Source organism: Chiloscyllium plagiosum, unplaced genomic scaffold (assembly GCF_037043375.1).
Source record: "Chiloscyllium plagiosum isolate Xiang-an unplaced genomic scaffold, Cpla_swu_hap1 HiC_scaffold_17, whole genome shotgun sequence".
NCBI lineage: Eukaryota > Metazoa > Chordata > Chondrichthyes > Orectolobiformes > Hemiscylliidae > Chiloscyllium > Chiloscyllium plagiosum.
The window spans coordinates 5,796,504-5,817,892 of NW_028270155.1; the positions used below are offsets into that span (position 1 = coordinate 5,796,504).

Below are 21,389 nucleotides of genomic sequence, written 5' to 3' on the forward strand. Positions count from 1 at the left end.
AGATTTTTAAAAGGGCTTTAAAGAAGTAGGGTTAAGGGAGAAAATTGGATGGTGAGGTCAAAATAGCAGAAAAGGTTCGAGGATTAGGAGTATGGAGTGTCTGTTTGGCATAAGGATGAAGGAGGTAACAAAGATAGGGCAAAGACTTGAAGGGATTTGAATTTTTTTATATGCTAAAGGGACCTGAATCCAGTATGGAGTATCGAAGATAGAATGATATGCAGGTAGAGCTTTGTTTGGAACAGAATCCAGTTGATTGCACTTTAGATCATTTTTAATTTGTAAGGAATAGAGAGTATGCTGTTGTTAGCAAAGAAATGGCTGCCTCCAATAAAAACAAATGATCAATTAGGGTTGATTTTAACCCGAGTGGGTTAAAACAAGACTAAAATGTTCTGTGTGCTTTAACTCAGACTGACCACACTGTCTTTCCAAATATTGTGACTTTAAGTTGCTGTTCTGAGCAGGCTTTATCTGCTAGAAGGCACTGTGACCTTTCTTGTGCTCTGATAACATGATGACTAGACTGCCCTATTAAAGTGAAGACCTGAATAGTGTAACAGTTGTTGTTTCCCACCAGAAAAGGCCCAATAAATATTATTTTCTCCTGCCTCCGTATGGAAATTTTAGTTTACCCAACTTCCTTCCTTGGAGTGTTCTTCCCAACCCACTAACTCTACAAAAGCACTTAGCTAAACTGAAACTTTTCTTTCAAGTTCCTGGTTCAGACCTCCTGCCAACCAATGTCCCACTCCCACCTATATTCAGTCAGAAGACCAAAGGGGGGGCTATACAGATGAAGGCTCATCGGTTTAACCTTCCTAAACATCACAATTCAGTAGTCATCTGCCTCAACTTGGGAGTTAACACTGGGGCTAACACATTCATGTAACATTCTTCTAACATTCTGCTGCTTCAACACATTGCTGATTAAGAAGCAACCTATTTAAAGTACAAGATACTGACTGACAAAGTAATGGCATTGCCAAACAAAGTTAAGCAGACTGCAAACAACAATTCCACTGCAATATAGTTGCCATTGTTTTTATCCTGATTTCTTCCAGTCTTCTGAAGATGGTCACTCATGCTGGATGCAGTTATACTTTGCCCAGGAGCCAACATTTCTGCCCAAATCCTTCTCTTTTTTTCTTAGCACTGGCATTGCTTCCACTCCATTTAGTTCAGAGATGACTGCTAACTCCATGGGTAATCTGCAGATTTGCCACATGTTGGGCAGGTGATGATTGAAGCATTAGATAGGTAGCTTACGTAGAACATAGAACAGTGCAGCACAGGAACAGGCCCTTTGGCCCACCTTGTCTGTACTGACCATGATGCCATTTTAAACTAGTCTCATCTACTACACATAGTCCATATTCCTCTATTCCCTGCCTGTTCATGTGTCTGTTTAAATGCCTTTTAACCTTTGCTAGTGTATCTGCTTCTATCATCTCTCATGGCAGCGTATTCCAGGCATTTACCATCCTCTGTGTAAAAGCTTTTCCTCGCACATCTAATCCCATTTGCCTGCACTTAGCCCATATCCCTCTAACCCCTTCCTATTCTTGTACCCATCCACTTGCCTTTTAAATGTTGTAATTGTACCAACCTCCACCACTTCCTCTGGCATTTCATTCCATACACACACCACTCTTTGTGTGAAAAAGTTACCCCTTAGATCTCTTTTAAATCTTTCCCCTCTCACTCTAAACCTATGCCCCTCCAGTTCTGAACTTCCCCAACCCAGGAAAAAGACCTTGTCTATTTACCCTATCCTTAACCTTCATGATTTTATAAACCTCTATAAGGTCACCTCTCAGCCTCTGACATTCCAGGAAAACAGTCCCAGCCTATTCAGCCTCTCCCTATAGCTCAAACCCTCCAACTCTGGCATCACCCTTGTAAACATTTTTGAACCCTTTCAAGTTTCACAACATCCTTCCTATAGGAGGGAGACCAGAATTGCACACAACATTCCAAAACTATCTGTTCAGCTTGGACGGGTTGGACCGAAGGGTCTGTTTCCGTGCTGCATGTCTCTATGACTCCATGACACTATCTTACTGGAACCTTCCCTCTCTCATCTTAAAAACCTGTGCCTTCTAGTATTTGACATTTCCATCTGGGGAAAAAGGCTCCAACTATCCAATCTATCCATGCCTCTCATAATTTTATATACTTCCATCAGGTTGCCACTCAGCAAAAACAATCTTGCAAAACAATCCAAGTTTGTCCAACCACTCCTTATAGCTAACATACTCCAATCCAGGCAACATCTGGTAAACCTCTTTTGCACCCTTTCCAAATATCCTTCCTATAGTGTGGGGATCATAACTGCACACAATGTAGCCTAACTAAAGTTTTATACAGCTGCAACATGACTTGCCAACATTTATACTCAATGCCTCCACTGATGAAGGTAAGCATGCCATACATCTTCTTTACTACTTGTGTTGCCACTTTCAAGAAGCTATGGACTTTGACCTCATGATCTCTCTGGATATCAATGCTGCTAAGGGTCCTGCCATACCCTTGCATTTGACCTTCCAAATTCCATCTGTAATTTCTCCACCCAATTTTCCAACTGATCTATATCCTATTGTATACTTTCTGTCTCTATTTCTTTCTATTTCCCATTCCTCATTATTTACAACTCCACCAACTTTTGTGAAGTCTGCAAATTTGCTCAATAAACCACCTACATTTTCATCTAAGTTATTTATATATACTACAAACAACAGAGGTCCAAACACTGATCCTTGTGGAACACCATTGGTCAAAGACCTCTGGACCTTCACATCTACCCTCTGTCTCCTAAGATCAGCCAGTTTCGATTCCAATTTGCCAAATTACCATGGATCCCATGTGACTTAATCTTCTGGGTCAGCCTACCATGAGGGATTTTGTCAAATGCTTTAGTAAAGTCCATGCAGACAACATCCACTGCTCTACCCTCATTAATTACCTTTGTCACTTCCTCAAAAAACTCAATCAAGTTTGTGAGACAAACTCCTTCTCCTCTCGTGTACTGTTATGTTGCTTGTGTGCTCCCTCTGATGTCTCAACTCTATCTCTGCATGTTACCACAACAGTGAGAAACTTGATTGGTGTGGACGAATTGGACTGAAGGGTCTGTTTCCATGCCTTTGGACTCTCAGTCTCTCGATGTGTTATGGTGGCTTGTTGTGAGAACCCTTTTTTGGTTGATCACAATCCAGGGTCTCCCATGAATTGGAGGTGTTTGACCGCTTCAGGGATCCTCTGAGGACATCCTTAAAGCCTTTCCGTGTACCCCAGCGTGTCTCCTGCTGCCACCAAACTCTGATAGAGGAGACTTTCAGTCTGCTGTCAGAGATATTTTTCCTCGGCTTGTACCAATCTAGTGTCTGTTGACAGGGTGTTCAGAGATGGAGTCAGAATATCTGAGTCCAGGGCTGACCGTGGGTGGCACGGTGGCACAGTGGTTAGCACTGCTGCCTCACAGCGCATGAGACCCGGGTTCAATTCCCGCCTCAGGCGACTGATTGTGTGGAGTTTGCACGTTCTCCCCGTGTCTGCGTGGGTTTCCTCCGGGTGCTCCGGTTTCCTCCCACAGTCCAAAGATGTGCAGGTCAGGTGAATTGGCCATGCTAAATTGCCCGTAGTGTTAGGTAAGGGGTAAATGTAGGGGTATGGGTGGGTTGCGCTTCGGCGGGTCGGTGTGGACTTGTTGGGCCGAAGGGCCTGTTTCCACACTGTAATGTAATGTAATCTAGTAATCTTAGCCAATCTTTTCTCACAAACATGATGCAGCAACAATCACTAGGACACGATCAGGACTAGGGGCCCTGACATCTTTTTTAAAACTCCCAATCCCAGGGTCACTCACAATTGAAGATCCTTGGTCTACTAAAATGCAAAAATAAACTGCCTTTTAGATTAGGGTCATTTAATAGCATACCTAGTGGTGAAATTACACACCTGACCAGAGATTTTTAATGCCCATTTTTGAGCAGTTTTAAAAGTAAAACAGTTATCAAATAGATTCCTGAATATTTTAAAATATCCCAGTCAACAATATATTTATTGTACAGAATATACACTATTAATGCTCAAGCTCAGGTGAAGGAAATTCCACACGCACAGTTTGAAATCCATCCAGTGCTCTAAACTGGCTAGAACTAATAGATTTGACTCTCACATGCATCTTGTACTTACATGATGCATTTAACGTTGTAAAATATTGGATTCTTTATTATACGTGCTACTTGGCAGATATTTTCATCTGCAGAGCTTGCCTTTCGGATGGAGTTTGCATTCACAGCCTGTACAGAAATACTGGCCTGGTATTCTGAGATGATCAGTGAAGACTTGACAGGCAATATAATTATGTAGCTTTAAAACCTTTTCAAGTCTGAGTCAGACTCACTGCTGTCCTTATAATCTGTTTGTGAGCTATAGCACTGGTTTGGCATTTATAGAATCATTGAGATGTACAGCATGAAAACAGACCCTTTGGCCCAACCTGTCCATGCTGACCAGATATCCCAACCCAATCTAGTCCCACTTGCCAGCACCTGGCCCATATCCCTCCAAACCCTTCCTGTTCATATACCCATCCAGATGCCTTTTAAATGTTGCAATTGTACTAGCCTCCACCACTTCCTCTGGCAGCTCATTCCACACAGGCACCACTGTCTGAGTGAAAAAATTGCCCCTTAGGTCTCTCTTATGTCTTTCCCCTCTCACCCTAAACCTATGCCCTCTAGTTCTGGACTCCCTGACCCCAGGGAAAAGACTTTGTCTATTTACCCTATCCATGCCCCTCATGATTTTATAAACCTCTAAGGTCACCCCTCAGCCTCTGACGCTCCAGGGAAAACAGCCCCAGCCTGTTCATCCTCTCCCTATAGCTCAAATCCTACAACCCTGGCAACATCCTTGTAAATCTTTTCTGAACCCTTTCAAGTTTCACAACATCCTTCTGATAGGAAAGAGACCAGAATTGCACACAATATTCCAAAAGTGGCTTAACCAATGTTCTGTACAGCCATAACATGACCTTCCAACTCCTGTTCTCAATATTCTGACCAATAAAGGAAAGCATACCAAATGCCTTCTTCACTATCCTATCTACCTGTGACTCTACTTTCAAGGAGCTATGAACCTGCATTCCAAGGTCGCTTTGTTCAGCAACATTCCGTAGGACCATACCATTAAATGCAAAAGTCCTACTCTGATTTGCTTTCCCAAAATGCAGCACCTTGCATTTATCTGAATTAAACTCCACCCACCACTCTTCAGCTCGCTGGCCCATCTGATCAAGATCCTGTTGTAATCTGAGGTAACCTTCTTTGCTGTCCACTACACCTCCAATTTTGGTGTCATCTGTAATCTTACTAACTATACCTCTTATGCTCACATCCAAATCTTTTGGATAAATGACAAAAAGTGGTGGAGCCAGCAACGATCCTTGTGGCACTCCATTGGTCACAGGCCTCCAGTCTGAAAAACAACCCTCCACCACCACCCTCTATCTTCTACCTTTGAGCCAGTTCTGTATCCAAATGGCTAGTTCTCCCTGTATTCCATGAGATCTAACCTTGCTAACTAGTCTCCCATGGGGAAACTTGTCGAAACTCTTACTGATGTTCTACCACTCTGCTCTCATCAATCCTCTTTGTTACTTCTTCAAAAAACTCAATCAAGTTTGTGAGGCATGATTTCCCACGCACAAAGGCATGTTGACTATTCCTAATCAGTCCTTGCCTTTCCAAATACATATACATCCTGTCACTCAGGATTCCCTCCAACAACTTGCCCACCACCAACGTCAGGCTCACTGGTCTATAGTTCCCTGGCTTGTCCTTACCACCTTTCTTAAATAGTGGCACCACGTTAGCCAACCTCCAGTCTTCCCGTACCTCACCTGTGACTATCGATGATATAAATATCTCAGCAAGAGTCCCAGCAATCACTTTTATAGCTTCCCACAGAGTTCTTGAGTACACCTGATCAGGTCCTGGAGATTTATCCACTCTTGTGTGTTTCAAGACATGCAACACTTCCTCCTCTGTAATATGGACATTTTTCAAGAGTATAGGACTTGGGAGGTCATGTTGCAGCTGTACAGGACATTGGTCAGGTCACTTTTGGAATACTGCATTCAGTTCTGGTTTGTCTGCTATAGCACATAGAACATTACAGCACAGTACAGGTCCTTCAGCCCTCGACCTGTGGATCTAATCTGAAGCCTATCTATCCTACACTATTCCATTTTCATCCATATGTTTATCCAATGACCATTTAAATGTTCTTAAATTTGATGAGTCTACTACTGTTGCAGGCAGTGCGTTCCACACCCCTGCTACTCTCTGAGTAAAGAAACTACCTCTGACATCTATCCTATATCTATCACCACTCAATTTAAAGCCATGTTCCCTCATGCTAGCCATCACCATTTGAGGAAAAACTCTCACTATCCACTCTATCTAACCCTCTGATTATCTTATGTGTCTCAATTAAGTCACCTCTCAACCTTCTCTCTTGAGAATGTAACTCTAAAAAAGGTTCTGGGATTTACATATGAAAGAAGGGGAGTAGAGACAACTCTGTTAATTACAGACCAGTGAGCCTTACTTCAGTTGTGGGTAAAGTGTTGGAAAAGGTGATAAGGGATAGGATTTATAATCATTTAGAAAGGAATAAGTTGATTAGGGATAGTCAACACGGTTTTGTGAAGGGTAGGTAGTGCCTCACAAACCTTAATGAGTTCTTTGAGAAGGTGACCAAACAGGTGGATGAGGGTAAAGCCATTGATGTGGTGTATATGGATTTCTGTAAGGTGTTCATAAGGTTTCCCATGGTAGGCTATTGCACAAAATATAGAGTCATGGGATTGAGGGTGATTTCGAGTTTTGGATCAGAAATTGGCTAGCTGAAAGAAGTCAGAGGGTGGTGGTTGATGGGAAATGTTCATCCTGGAGTTCAGTTACTAGTGGTATACTGCAAGGATCTGTTTTGGGGCTACTGCTGTTTGTCATTTTTATAAATGATCTAGATGAGGGTGTAGAGGATTGGGTTAGTAAATTTTCAGAAGGCACTAAGGTTGGTGGAGTTGTGGATAGTGCTAAGGACATTGCAGGTGACAGAGGGACATAGATAAGCTGCAGAGCAGGGCTGAGAAGTGGCAAATGGAGTTTAATGCAGAAAAGTGTGAGGTGATTCACGTTGGAAGGAGAAACAGGAATAAAGAGTACTGGGCTAATGGTAAGGTTCTTGATAGTGTAGATGAGCAGTGAGATCTCAGTGTCCATGTACATAGATCTTTGAAAGATGCCACCCAGGTTGATCATGATGTTAAGAAGGCATACGGTGTGTTAGCTTTTATTGGTAGAGGGATCGAGTTTTGGAACCATGAGATCATGCTGAAGCAGTACAAAACTCTGGTGCGGCCACACTTGGATTATTGCATACAGTTCTGATCACCACATTATAGGAAGGATGTGGAAGCTTTGGAAAGGGTTCTGATGAGATTTACTAGGATGTTGCCTGGTATAGAGGGAAGGACTTACTAGGAAAGGCTGAGAGACTTGTGTCAACCCAGAAGGGACACAATCTCTTTCATAGGAGTCTAATTATTAATTCTTTTTACTTCATCATGGGTTTTGAAGGAAAACCATATTTTGAAGGACAGCTGTACGTTCTTATTCCTTTTTATTGCATCTACACATTCCGCTCATTGTATGTCTATTACTTTGTTCTATACACCTTTTGCTTTTATAAAAAACTGCACATAAACGTTTGCAGGTAATGAATCAGAATTTTCAGATTCACTTGGTATATTCTCACTCCCCTCCCCATGTACTCTTAAGGAGCTGAGGTAGGAACTACAGTGCCCAGAACTGAATGCTGTGATTCTAAGATGTATAATTGAGAAGAGCTACCATAATAATGCCATTAGACTGGTAATCCAGAATCCCAGACTAATGTTCTGATGAATATGTATTTGAATCCCACTGGAGCTGATGATGAAATTTGAATTCAATTAAATCTGGAATTAAATGTTACTCTCATGCTGACCATGTAATCATTGTTGTGAAATCCCATCTCATTCATTATTGTCCTTCAGGGAAGGGAATCTGCCACCATTACCTGAGTCTGGCCTAATTGAGACTCCTCAGCAATGTGGTTGACTCTTAACTGCCCTCTGGGCAATTAGGTACATATAATAAATGCTGGCCTAGTCAGTGATACCAATATCCGTAAAGGATTTTTTCAAAAATGAATGTAGCGATATCAGGTATATTATCTGCATAAAGTCGAGCATGTTATTTGAGCCTCTGCAGACAAGCCTGCTATCAGTTAACCTGGGCTGAGACGAGCTAGTTTAAAAATAAATCATTTTTTGAGATGTGGCCTTTGCCATCATTATTTGTTCATCTCTATTTGCCCTTGAAAATGTGGCGTCACAGCAGAGGTGTGAATCAGATGTAGGCCAAACCCAGTAAGGATGGCAGATAACCCTCTTTAAAGGACATTAGACTTTGAATTCCATTTTTTCTTACAATTCAAATTTGAACCAAGTCTCCAGAGATTTGTCTGCATCTCTGGATTACCAGTACAGTAGCAATACACACCATTACCTCCTCAGGCATCAGTAACTTGTTTAATAATGGATTTCTGGATTTGTTCTCTCTCATGCATCAAGCAGCCTGCTGAAGTTGATGCTTTAACCCTGTGATCACTTATATGCACAGGTACAGACATTTCATCAGCTGTCAGCATTGAGGAGGAATCACTGATCAATTCTTCCTTCTCTCCTCCCAGAGATGCTCAGAGACTGATTGGAGCTCCGTGGCTGAGATTGCTTTACTTAGCATAGAGCAAATTTGAGTGAAAATGGCATTGATTAACTTCCTTTCTATATCACCACTGCAGAATGAAATGTAATACTGATTTGTACAACTGGATTATCACAGTTATGTGGCTTTTAAACCAAGAACATTAATCTGTTTCCTTGCTTTAATATTCCAGTATAAACTCAATTCACTAATAATGGACTAGATGGTATGAAATTAAATACAGTGCATGTCCAAAGAGACTTAGGGTTTCATTCATGCGCATAGGTTAATGATTGGAATGGGGTCAGCCAGGTGGATCTCATAGAATATAAGTTCCCTAATTGGGGCTGTTAACCTGGTCCAGTCAGGGAGTCTTGGATGACAGATATAAACAGGAGTGCTGGCTCTGAGGGAGCTGGATCAGTGTCATGTACTAAGCATGCTTAAATAAAAGGTGACTTGGTGACAGGATACCGGCCTTTGTGGATTTATTTCACATAGATCTCTAAAAATGTTATGAACAAGCGCAGAAAATAATCAGAAGGCACATGGAATGCTGATCTTTAAGAACAAAGAACAGAACAGCTCAGGAACAGGTCCTTTGGTCCACCAAACCTGTGCCAGGACATGACACCTTTGTAAACTAAGAACATTTTGCCTCCGTGCAGTCCACTTCCCTCTGTTCATGTATCTGCATCTTAAATATTGCATTTATATCTACTTCTACCACCTTCTATGGCAGCACATTCCAGGCACTTACCACCCTCTGTATAAAAAACTTGCCTTGCACATCTCCTTTAAACTTTCCTCCTTTTACCTGAAGCCAATATCCCCTAGGAATTGACATTTCAAACTGGGGAAAAAAAGACTCTGATTATCCAATTTATCCTGTGTCTCATAATTTTGTAAACCTCTACCACGTCACTCCTCAGCCTTTGATATTCAAATGAAAACAAACTGAGTTTGTCCAATTTCTTCTCATAGCTAATACCCTCAAGACCAGGCAACATCTAGTAAATCTTTTCTGTACCCTCTCTAAAGCTTCCACCTCTTTCTGATAGTGTGGTGACTAGAACTGTACAAATGTAACCCAACTAAGCTGGAAGGTTTTGTTGCAAACATTTCGTCCCCTGTCTAGGTGACATCCTCAGTGCTTGGGAGCCTCCTGTGAAGCGCTTCTGTGGTGTTTCCTCCGGCATTTATAGTGGCCTGTCCCTGCCGCTTCCGGTTGTCAGTTTCAGCTGTCCGCTGTAGTGGCCGGTATATTGGGTCCAGGTCGTTGTGTTTGTTGATGGAGTTTGTGGATGAGTGCCATGCTTCTAGGAATTCCCTGGCTGTTCTTTGTTTGGCTTGCCCTATAATGGTAGTGTTGTCCCAGTCAAATTCATGTTGCTTGTCGTCTGCATGTGTGGCTACTAGGGATAGCTGGTCGTGTCGTTTCGTGGCTAGTTGATGTTCGTGGATGCGGATCGGTAGCTGTCTTCCTATTTGTCCTATATAGTGTTTTGTGCAGTCCTTACATGGGATTTTGTACACTACATTAGTTTTGCTCATGCTGGGTATTGGGTCCTTCGTTCTGGTGAGTTGTTGTCTGAGTGTGGCTGTTGGTTTGTGTGCTGTTTTAAGTCCTAGTGGTCGCAGTAGTCTGGCTGTCAGTTCAGAGATGTTCTTGATGTATGGTAGTGTGGCTAGTCCTTTGGGTTGCGGCATGTCCTCGTTGACAACGGAACGAGGACATGCCGCAACCCAAAGGACTAGCCACACTACCATACATCAAGAACATCTCTGAACTGACAGCCAGACTACTGCGACCACTAGGACTTATAACAGCACACAAATCAACGGCCACACTCAGACAACAACTCACCAGAACGAAGGACCCAATACCCAGCATGAGCAAAACTAATGTAGTGTGCAAAATCCCATGCAAGGACTGCACAAAACACTATATAGGACAAACAGGAAGACAGCTAACGATCCGCATCCACAAACATCAACTAGCCACGAAACGACATGACCAGCTATCCCTAGTAGCCACACACGCAGACGACAAGCAACATGAGTTCGACTGGGACAACACTACCATTATAGGGCAAGCCAAACAAAGAACAGCCAGGGAATTCCTAGAAGCATGGCACTCATCCACAAACTTCATCAACAAACACATCGACCTGGACCCTATATACCGGCCACTACAGCGGACAGCTGAAACTGACAACCGGAAGCGGCAGGGACAGACCACTATAAATGCCGGAGGAAACACCACAGAAGCGCTTCACAGGAGGCTCCCAAGCACTGAGGATGTCACCTAGACAGGGGACGAAACGTTTGCAACAAAAACTTCCAGCTCGGCGAACAGAACCACAACAACGAGCACCCGAGCTACAAATCTTCTCACAAACTTTGAATAACCCAACTAAAGTTATACAGCTGCAACGTAACTTGCCAATTCTTTATAGTTTGTGACCTGGCTGATGAAGGCAGGCATTCCATACGCCTTCCTGGCCACCCTATCCGCTTGCATTGCCATCTTTAGGGAACTGTAGATCTGTACACCTAGATCCCTTTGTATGTTGATGCTTCTAAGGGTTCTGCCATTAATGTATACTTCCTTCCTGCATTGGACCTTCCAAAATGAATCACCTCACATTTGTCTGGACTACAATCCAACTGCCAATTCTACACCCAAATCTCCAGCCTATCTATATCTTGCTGTATCCTCTAGCAATTTCCCTCACAGTACCCCACCCTTTGTGTCAACTGCAAACTTACTTTATATCTAAAGGACTGGAGTGCAAAGATGCAGACGTTACGCTACAGTTATACAAAACCCTGGTTAGATTCCACTTGGAATATCAGGGCACAATACTTTAGGAAGGATAGATTGATCTTGGAGGAAGTACAACTTTGGTGTACAAGAATGATACTTGGACTTTAAGGATTAAGTTATGAGAAGAGATAATACAAATTAAGCCTGTTTCTCTTGAATTTTGAAGGTTAGGGGGTGATTCGATTCAAGTCTTCAAGATATTAAAAGAAAAAGATGAGATAGATAAAGATAAATTATTTCCACTGGTTGGGGATTCTAGAACAAGGGGCATAGTCTACAAATTAGGGTCAGACTTTTGGGGAGACAAAGGGGAGAGGTTTGGAGTTGTCTTCCACAAATGGCTGTGGATGCTGGATCAGTTGTTAATTTTAAATCTGAGATTGATAAGGTTTTGTTAAGCAAGGTATATAAGGGATACGGCAGGTATATGGAGTTAGACCACAGATCAGCAATGATCTCATCGAATGACAGAACGCACCGGAAGGGACTGATTGACCTACACCTGTACCTCAGTTTTATCATCCAGTGACAGCAATTTTAAAAAGTCACTCTGCTTTGTACTTTACTGTGTTGGGGGAAAGGCAGGGGGTTCTGCTGCAGATGTAACACACAACTGGTGACCATTCTGTCCTGGTTTTTCAAAGGATGGGTGGTCTAAAGAAGAGCCATCCTGGACTCAGAAATGTTAACTCTGTTTCTCCCTCCGCAGATGCTGCTAGACCTGTTGAGTTTCTCCACCACTTACCATTTTTATTTCAGATCTCCAGCGTCTGCAGTATTTCACTTTTATTTTGAAAGGCAGCATCAGCTATGAAAAGGCAGTGCAGAGATTGTTCAAAGACCCCACCAGTCATGCTGAGGTCATGCTACACTGTCAGAATGAGATGAGATCCGAAACTGTAGGCCCGGCTGTTCTCTTGGCTAATAATACAGGGGGGTGTTGGAGAAATGTCTTCTGTCAGCGGGATGTTGGACAGTGATTGGTCGAGGCTGGTGTAGAATGTCTCTGTTGTTTCATATGTTGGGTATAGGATCGGGGTGTGGGCACTGATGACTGTGATGGACTGCTTCTGGGCCAGGCTGAGACACAGGGTCACAGGATGCACACTTACTCCACAGGAGCATTTCCTGAGGTTTCTGAACATTTCCTATGCAAAGCCGCCCCACACAGATACTGTTTTATCTAGTTTGCCTTTCCAGAGGAAAGTGTAACCCCTGCCTTGTTCTTTAAGCTGGCCTTCTGCCTGTCCTGTCTCACTCAGGGTGACAATGTCAAAGTGCTGCCAATCCCAGGTGAGGACGACAATCTGATGTCTGTCATTGCTGGGGTTATCCATAAGGATCCTGATGTTTCAGGTCACAAAGTTCATCTGGGTGGGTTGTTGGGGGGTGTGGTTGAGGAGGCGTTGGGGTGAAAGATTCCTGTCCTTGGATTATTTGATGTGGTGTGGTCTTTGCACACCAATCACAGCATGAGACCTTGATGTACAGCACGAGGCAAATCTGAGATGACTGGAGGCCAGGTTCTGCTTTAAGACAGGGAGTTTATAGAAAATGAAGGAGTGATGTAAATCTGCTGCTTGGAATGGTTAAAGGACTAAATAGGTGAGAGTTGGGCCATCTGGAAACAAGGGGAATTACCTTGAAGTTAAAAAAAATAAAAAAGATATTGTGGATGTAGGTTTGCTCACTGCACTGGAAGGTTCATTTTCAGATGTTTCGTCACTATACCAGGTTAAATCTTCAGTGACCCTCTGGACGAAGCACTGCTGATGATTCCTGCTTTCTATATATATATATGTTTGGGTTTCTTTGGTCGGTGATGTCACTTCCTGTTCTTTTTCTCAGGGGGTGGTAGATCGGGTCCAAGTCAATATGTTTGTTGATAGAGTTCCGGTTGGAATGCCATGCTTCTAGGAATGCTCGTGCGTGTCTCTGTTTGGTTTGTTCTAGGATGGATGTGTTGTCCCAGTCGAAGTGGTGTCCTTCCTCATCTATATGTAAGGATGCTAATGAGAGAGGGTTATGTTGTTTTGTGGCTAGTTGATGTTCATGTATCCTGGTGGCTAGTTTTCTGCCTGTTTGTCCAATGTAATGTTTGTCACAGTCCTTGCACTGTATTTTGTAAATGGCATTAGTTTTGCTTGTTGTCTTTATAGGATCTTTCAAGTTCATTAGCTGCTGTTTTAGTGTGTTGGTGGGTTTGTGGGCTACCATAATGCCAAGGAGTCTGAGTAGTCTGGCAGTAATTTCTGAGATGTCTTTGATGTACGGGGAGAGTGACTAGGGTTTCTGGACGCATTTTGTCTGCTTGTTTGTGTTTGTTGCTGAGAACTGTGTTCATAGGGTACCCATTCTTTTTGAATTCACTGTATAGGTGATTTTCCTCTGCTCTGCGTAGTTCCTCTGTGCTGCAGTGCTTGGTGGCTCGTTGGAATAATGTTCTGATGCAGCTTCGTTTGTGGGTGTTGGGATGATTGCTTCTGTAGTTCAGTATTTGGTCCGTATGTGTTGCTTTCCTGTAGACACTGGTTTGAAGTTTCTCATTGGCTGTTTGGTCTACTGTGAAATCTAGGAATGGCAGTTTGTTGTTGTTTTCCTCTTCTTTAGTGAGTTTTATGCCAGTTAGGGTATTATTGATGGTCTTGAAGGTTTCTTATAATTTGTTTCATTTCGTGATGACAGCTCAGTAAGCAAACCTATATCCAGAACCTCAATTTGAGCTACAAATCTTCTCAAAAACTCGCTAAAAGAATATTATATTTGTTGTGTTGTATAGAATAATGCCCAAAAGCATTTCTTCAAGTAAAATTTCGCGAAACTCTGATTCTGTCCATAAGGCTGGAGGTTAATTTAAAAATTAAAAACTTTGGTTCATTGACTTTTATTAGGCGGTAGTGTTAAGGCACAGAACTAAGGATTGCTATATCGAGTTGAGGTACACATTAACCATAATCTAATTGAATGACTGAACAGAGAGGCTGATGCCTTTTTCCTTTATACATCATACCCATTCAGGTACAAGCAGCTTTCCAGGGCCTCTGCAGTGCTGGTGCTGAGGCAACCTTGCCAGCAGCCTTAGGATTGCACTCACCTTCTCCCCTTCCCCCCAAACCTTAGGATTACATTCACTTCCCCCGACCACACACAGCCACACACCAACATGAACCACCCCGCCTTCCTAAACCCCAGCAAATATTTTGGTTTAGTTCAAAATATTTCCTGGTCATACCTGGAGCCCTGAACCAACTGACCTTTCCTCATGATAATCTGGACACTGATCATTGGGTACCCTTACAATCAATCATCACCTCTGAACTCAATCCTGACCCTGTGGTCTCCCTATGTCCACAATACTGCAAGCAGGAATGGCATTCAAGAGGTAGACATCTGGCTATGTTCTGTTTGCTAACTGACTTTTTAACTTACCTCAACTTACATTGTGGTGTGGAGGTGCCAGTATTATACAGGGGTAGACAAAATTGAAAATCACATGACACCAGGTTATAATCCAATAGGTTTATTTGAAAATACAAGCTCCAAAAGTTTGTATTTACAAACAAACCTGTTGGACTCTAACATGGTGTCCTGTGATTTCCAACTTTGTCAACTTATGTTGAAACCTGCAATATAGTAAATTATATTACATAGCAAATGTTTAATTTCAAATGCAGACAAACAGTAACCTAGACAAATCTGCTTGACAGATCAGAAATACCGATTGGACTGCAGACAAGCCTTGCATGACCCACAGCTCTGCAATCAAATTACACTTCAAGATCACGCTTACACTTTTGATGATAACGAGGTTTGTTTCCTTTATTTTGATTGTGAACTGCATGGGCTTTCTTGTTTGTAGATTTTAATGCCTTTAATTATATGTATTCTGAATCACTAAGAGTAATGAAAGGAATTTGCATCTATGGTGGCATGGGGCTCAGTGGTTAGCACTACTGCCACACAGCACCAGGGAGCTGGGATTGATTCCAGCCTTTGGAGACTGCCTGTGTGGAGTTTGCATATTCTCCCTGTGTCTGCGTGGGTTTCCTCCGGGTACTCCAGTTTCTTCCCACAGTCCAAAAATGTGCAGGTCAGGTGAATTGGCCATAATGTTCAGGGATGTGTAGGTTAGGTGCATTAGTCAGGGGTAGATGTAGAGTAATGGGGAATGGGTCTGGGTGCGTTACTGTTTGGAGGACCATTATGGACTTGTTGGGCCAAGTGGCCTGTTTCAGCACTGTAGGAATTCTATGATTATATAGTATCTTTAACATACTGATAATACAACGTCACAAGATACTTGATTAGACAGAATCTGATGCTGAAACACATGTGGATAGGTGACCAAACATTTGATCAAAGATGGTCAGTTTGAGGAGCACTGTACAGAAGAAGAAAGAGGTGGAGAGAATGGGAGATTCAGAGAAGAAATTACAGAGATTAGGCCCTACATTGCAGAAGGCACAGCCACCAATGACAAAGGAAATTGGGAAAATTAAGATGTCAGAGTCAGCGGACCACTGAGAACAGAGGAGAATCATTTTAAAATTGCACCAAGTTAGAGATCAGAGTGTGGAGCGAGGCTTGTAAGCAGCGAGTCACACACAACCAGCTGTTCAGAATTCCTGTACTCCTCTTAAAAGTGTCAATTCATACTGGAGTATATTACAGATATCCGCTGCCACAGCCTGATACATTCACTCCTGACCCTGGGATCATTTAATGTTTGTCACCCTATATTTTCTAATAGTCAGAAGTGAAATGCCTAAGACACTGAAGCACTAAGTACTGTCTAAACAAAGTGAGCTAGGGATTGACATAAAAAAGTACTGTTGATATTTCAGAGTAAAATGTGGTCACTCTATTTTATTCATTCATGGAATGAGGGCACCACTGGTTAGACCATTTGTTATTGCCCATCCCTAATTGCCCAGAGGGCACTTAAAAGTCAACCACATTGCTGCGGGTCTGGAGTCACATGTAGGCCAGAGCAAGTAAGGATGGCATTTTCCTGCCCAAAAGGACACTAGTGAACTAGGTGGAGTTTCCTTGACAACTGACGATGGCTTCATGGTCATCGTTAGACTTGTAATTCCAGATTTGTATCGAATTTAAATTCCACCATCTGCTGTGATGGGGTTCACGCCTGCATCTCCAGACCATTACCTGGGTCTCTGGATTAACAGTCAAGTGATAATATGACTAGGCTGTCACCTCCCTCTGAACTTTCACACCAAGGTGAAATATTAATCATTAATATAGCCAATATATTTATACAACCAATATATTTATACATAATAGGCAAAGTTTACTCATGATCAGAAGGAAGATGGATTCAAAATTTTGGCTGATTTATTTTTCACTGTCCATCAAATTTTTAAGTCAACTGCTCATAAGCCTGATATTTGTTACATCTTGTAACTGTTGCCTCAAATGCATCTTTGTTGTTGTCTCACCAATAATTTTCTCCCTATCCCACAAGTCGCTTACTTAGTAATGTTGATGTGCACTCTGGTATTTCATCTAACTGCTCTGCATTCTTATGGGTTTTTTTTAAATGGGTTGTGGGTATATCTGTGAGGAGAAAGTGAGGACTGCAGATGCTGGAGATCAGAGCTGAAAATGTGTTGCTGGAAAAGCGCAGCAGGTCCAGGCAGCATCCAAGGAACAGGAGAATCGACGTTTTGGGCATGAGCCTCCTGAAGAAGGGCTAATGCCTGAAACATCGATTCTCCTGCTCCTTGGATGCTGCGCTTTTCCAGCAACACATTTTCAGCTGTGGGTATATCTGGCAAGACCAGCATTTTTTTTGCTCATCCCTAATTGCCCTTGAACTGAGTGCTTTGCTCTGGCATTTCATTGAGCACATCAGGTTACTGCTTGTCTGAAGTCAGGTTAGGCCAGATTGTATAAGGATGGCAGATTTCCTTCTCAAATTGACATCAGTGAACCAGATGGGTTTTTACAACAATTCATGATCACGTTGTGGGCACTATTCCATCACATCTTTGATATGTGCCAAAATACTTCACAACCAGTAAATTATTTTTCAAGTGGACCGTCTATTAAACATGACACCCAATACACCCACAGCCAGTCTCATTAATACCCATGAATACCCAAAAGACCAATCACTGTATAGTTGGAGGCATTGATTGAGGAGAAGTTAAGTTGCTGGTCTTTGTCAAACCATGCTATAGACTTTGAACATCTTCACTATTCTCATAGGGAGATGGAGTCACATATTTCATATTTCTTTTGAATGATGGTATTCGCTCAGTGCAGTGAAGTTGTCAACATGTTCCAGTCCAAGAGTAGGACTTTAATGTCAATTTTTTCAGTGAGTGCTTTTGAGTCCCATGTTAGACAAAGAGAATTCACTAACTAACGTGAGAATGTTGTTACGACCAGTCACCTGGCAAGATTCCCCAACTTAGTACAATTCCAGACAGCACACCTGAAATCACTGCACAGAGCCTGGTATCCTGTCACCAAGTCACCCTTTATTTACACGTGCACAGTACATAGACTCTGACTCAGCCATGTCAGAACCAGTCCCTAGAGTGAGGAAACACTGACCCTCCTATTTATACCTGTCAACCACGGCTCCCTGATTGGCCCAGATTAACAACCCAGTTAAGGACTTCATTTTTTAAAATGTATTCATCTGTAGGATGTGAGTGTCAGTAGCTGGGCTAACATTTATTGCCATCCCTAGTTGCCCTTGAGAAGGTGGTGATGAGATGCTCTCTTGCACTGCTGCAGTCCACCTGCTGTGAGTTAACTCACAATTCCCTTAAGAAGGTAATTCTAGGATTCTGACCCAGTGACACTGAAGGAATAGCGATATATTTCCAAGTCAGGATAGAGAGTGACTCAGAAGGGAACTTTCAAGTGATGTGTTCTCTTATATCTGCTGCCCTTGTCCTTCCAGACTGGAAGTGTCATGGGTTTGGAGGGTGCTGTCTGATGATCTTTGGTGAGTTTCTGCAGTGCATCTTGTAGATAGTACACACTGCTGCTACTGAGCGTCAGTGGTGATGGGAGTGGATGTTTGTGGATGTGATGCCAATCAAGTGGATTGTTTTGTCCTGGATGGTGTTGAGCTTCTTGAGTGTTGTTGGAGCTGCACCCATCCAGGCAAGTGGGGAGTATTCCATCACACTCCTGATTTGTGCCTTGCAGATGGTGGACAGGCTTTGGGGATTCAGGAGGTGAGTTACTCGCCACAGTATCCCTAGCTTCTGACCTGCTCTTGTAGCCACTGTGTTTATGTGGTGAGTCCCATTGCATTGCTGGTTAATGATAACCCCCAGGATGTTAATGATGGGGATTCAGTGATACTAATACCAATTAATGTCAAGGGACAGTGGTTAGATTGTCACTTATTGGTGATGGTCACAGCCTGGCATTTGTGTGGCACAAATCTAACCTGCAGCTTATGAGCCCAAGCCTGGATGTTTTCCAGATCTTGTTCCATTTGAATATGGACTGCTTCAGCATCTGAAGAGTCATGAATGATGCTGAACATTGTGTAATCATCAGCAAACATCCCCACTTCTAACCTTATGCTGGAGCGAAGGTCATTGATGAACCACCTGAAGATGGTTGGACCTACCCTGAGGAACTCCTGCAGAGATGTCCTGGAGCTGAGATGACTGACCTCCAACAACCACAGTCATCTTCCGATGTGTCATGTATGACTCCAACCACTGGAGAGTTTGCCCCCAGATACTCATTGATTCCAGTTTCACTAGGGTCCCTTATACCTCACTCAGTCGAATGCAGCCTTAATGTCAAGGGCTGTCCCTCTCCCCTCCCCTCTGGGATTCAGCTCCTTTGTCCATGTTTGAACTAAGGTTGTAATGAGGTCAGGAGCTGAGTGATCCTGTGTATCACTGAGCAGGTTATTGCTGAGCAGGTGCTGCTTGATAGCACTGTTGATGACATCTTCCATCACTTTGCTGATGATGGAGAGTAGACTGATGGGGTGGTAACTGGTCAGGTTGGATTTATCCTGCTTTTTGTGCACAGGACATACTTGGATGATTTTTCACTTTGTTAGGTAGATGCCAGTGTTGTAGCTGTATTGGGAGTAAGTGAGGACTGCAGATGCTGGAGATCAGAGTCGAGAGTGGGGTGCTGGAAAAGCACAGCAGGTCAGGCATCAGGAATTCCTGATGAAGGGCTTATGCCCGAAACGTCGATTCTCCTCTCTTGGATGCTGCCTGACCTGCTGTGCTTTTCCAGCAACACATTCTCAACTTGTAACTGTACTGGAACAGCTTGGTTAGTGGAGCGACAAGTTCTGGAGCACAAATCTTTGGTACTATTGCTGGAATGTTATCAGGGCCCACAGCCTTTGCAGTATCCAGTTTTTTAAATTGTTTCTTGGTATCACATTGAGTGATTTGAATTGGCTGAAGACTGGCATCTGTGATGCTGGGTACCACGGGAGGAGGCTGAGATGGATCATCCACTCGACACTTCTGGTTGAAGATTGTTGTAAAAGCTTTAGCCTTATCTATGGCACTGCTGTGCTGGGCTCCTCCATCATTGAGGATGGGGATATTTGTGGAGCCTCCTCCTCCAGTGAGTTGTTTAATTACCCATCACCATTCACAACTGGATGTGGAAGGACTGGACAGCTTAGATCTAATCCATTAGTTGTGGGATTTTTTTAGCTCTATCACTTGCTATTTATGCTGTTTGGTACACAAGTAGTCCTGTTTGGGGTTGTCACCAGGTTGACACTCATCTTCAGGTATGCCCGGTGGCTGCTCCTGACATGCCCTCCTGCTCTCTCCATTGAACCACGGTTGATCCCGTGGCTTGATGGTAATGGTTGAGTGGGGGATATGTCAGGCCATGTTGTTACAGATTGTGCTGGGGTACAATTCTGCTGCTGTTGATGGCCCACAGCACGTCATGGATGCCCAGTCTTCAGCTACTAGATCTGTTCAAAGAATGTACCATTTAGCATTAAAGAAAGAAGTTTTAAAAAAAGATACAAATCCGTCACTCATATCTGTGAAGATTAGATGATGGGATATTGTGATTGTTACTTTGGTGTTACTGATCGTACTGATGTTGGTAAGCAAATGGCTTGCTTCAAGATGCTTGGATCAGCAGCTCAGCTAAAAGACCATTGTCCTGATTCCTTTGACTTCATTTTCAGTTGCATTTGGTTCCAGCAAAGAGAAAGAAAGACTTATTTACCCTGCAGTGTAGGGATGACCAGGGGTTTTCTCAGCTGGGACTCTCACAGTGGGATTGGCTTTGTGGCTAGATGACCTAGAGCCTGAACTCCTAGGCCCGAAACCAGAATGGGAAACTTTTGAGTAGCCAGACCCGATGGAACTTTCAGGACAGGTTAAACACAAAACAACTGCACAAGACAAAGGCAAGCAAGGGGAAGCCCAGATTTACCCTGGGAAACTAGACTAGAGTACGACGTGTAAATTATCCAGAGTCCCACCATGACCCTGTATGGAGAGAGGGAAGAGACCTTGACACACCGGAGGATGGACACTGAGAGTAACCCCAGCATCTTCCATACATCAGGGATCCCATTGGATGCTGTGACCTTGATGTGCAAGATCAACTGGCTGAAGGACAGAGAACATTCTGGAAGGATGCAGTGGGGAGATAAGAAGGGACAACTGGAGGCTATTCCCTCAGCAAAGTCTCAACTTGGCCAGCAGAACTCTGACTACCTGGAGAGAGGGGAGAGAGAG

General features: G+C 43.1%; 1 protein-coding gene across 1 annotated transcript in view; it reads left to right on the forward strand.

Annotated features, from left to right (window-relative positions):
- The window catches only part of terb1 (telomere repeat binding bouquet formation protein 1), a 173,577-nt gene that overhangs the window by 148,133 nt on the left and 4,055 nt on the right, over positions 1-21,389 (forward strand). Inside the window, exon 21 of the mRNA XM_087996134.1 lies at positions 15,360-15,460. Within this exon, the coding sequence (XP_087852260.1) occupies positions 15,360-15,460 (101 nt within the window). The remainder of the gene's footprint in view (positions 1-15,359; positions 15,461-21,389) is intronic.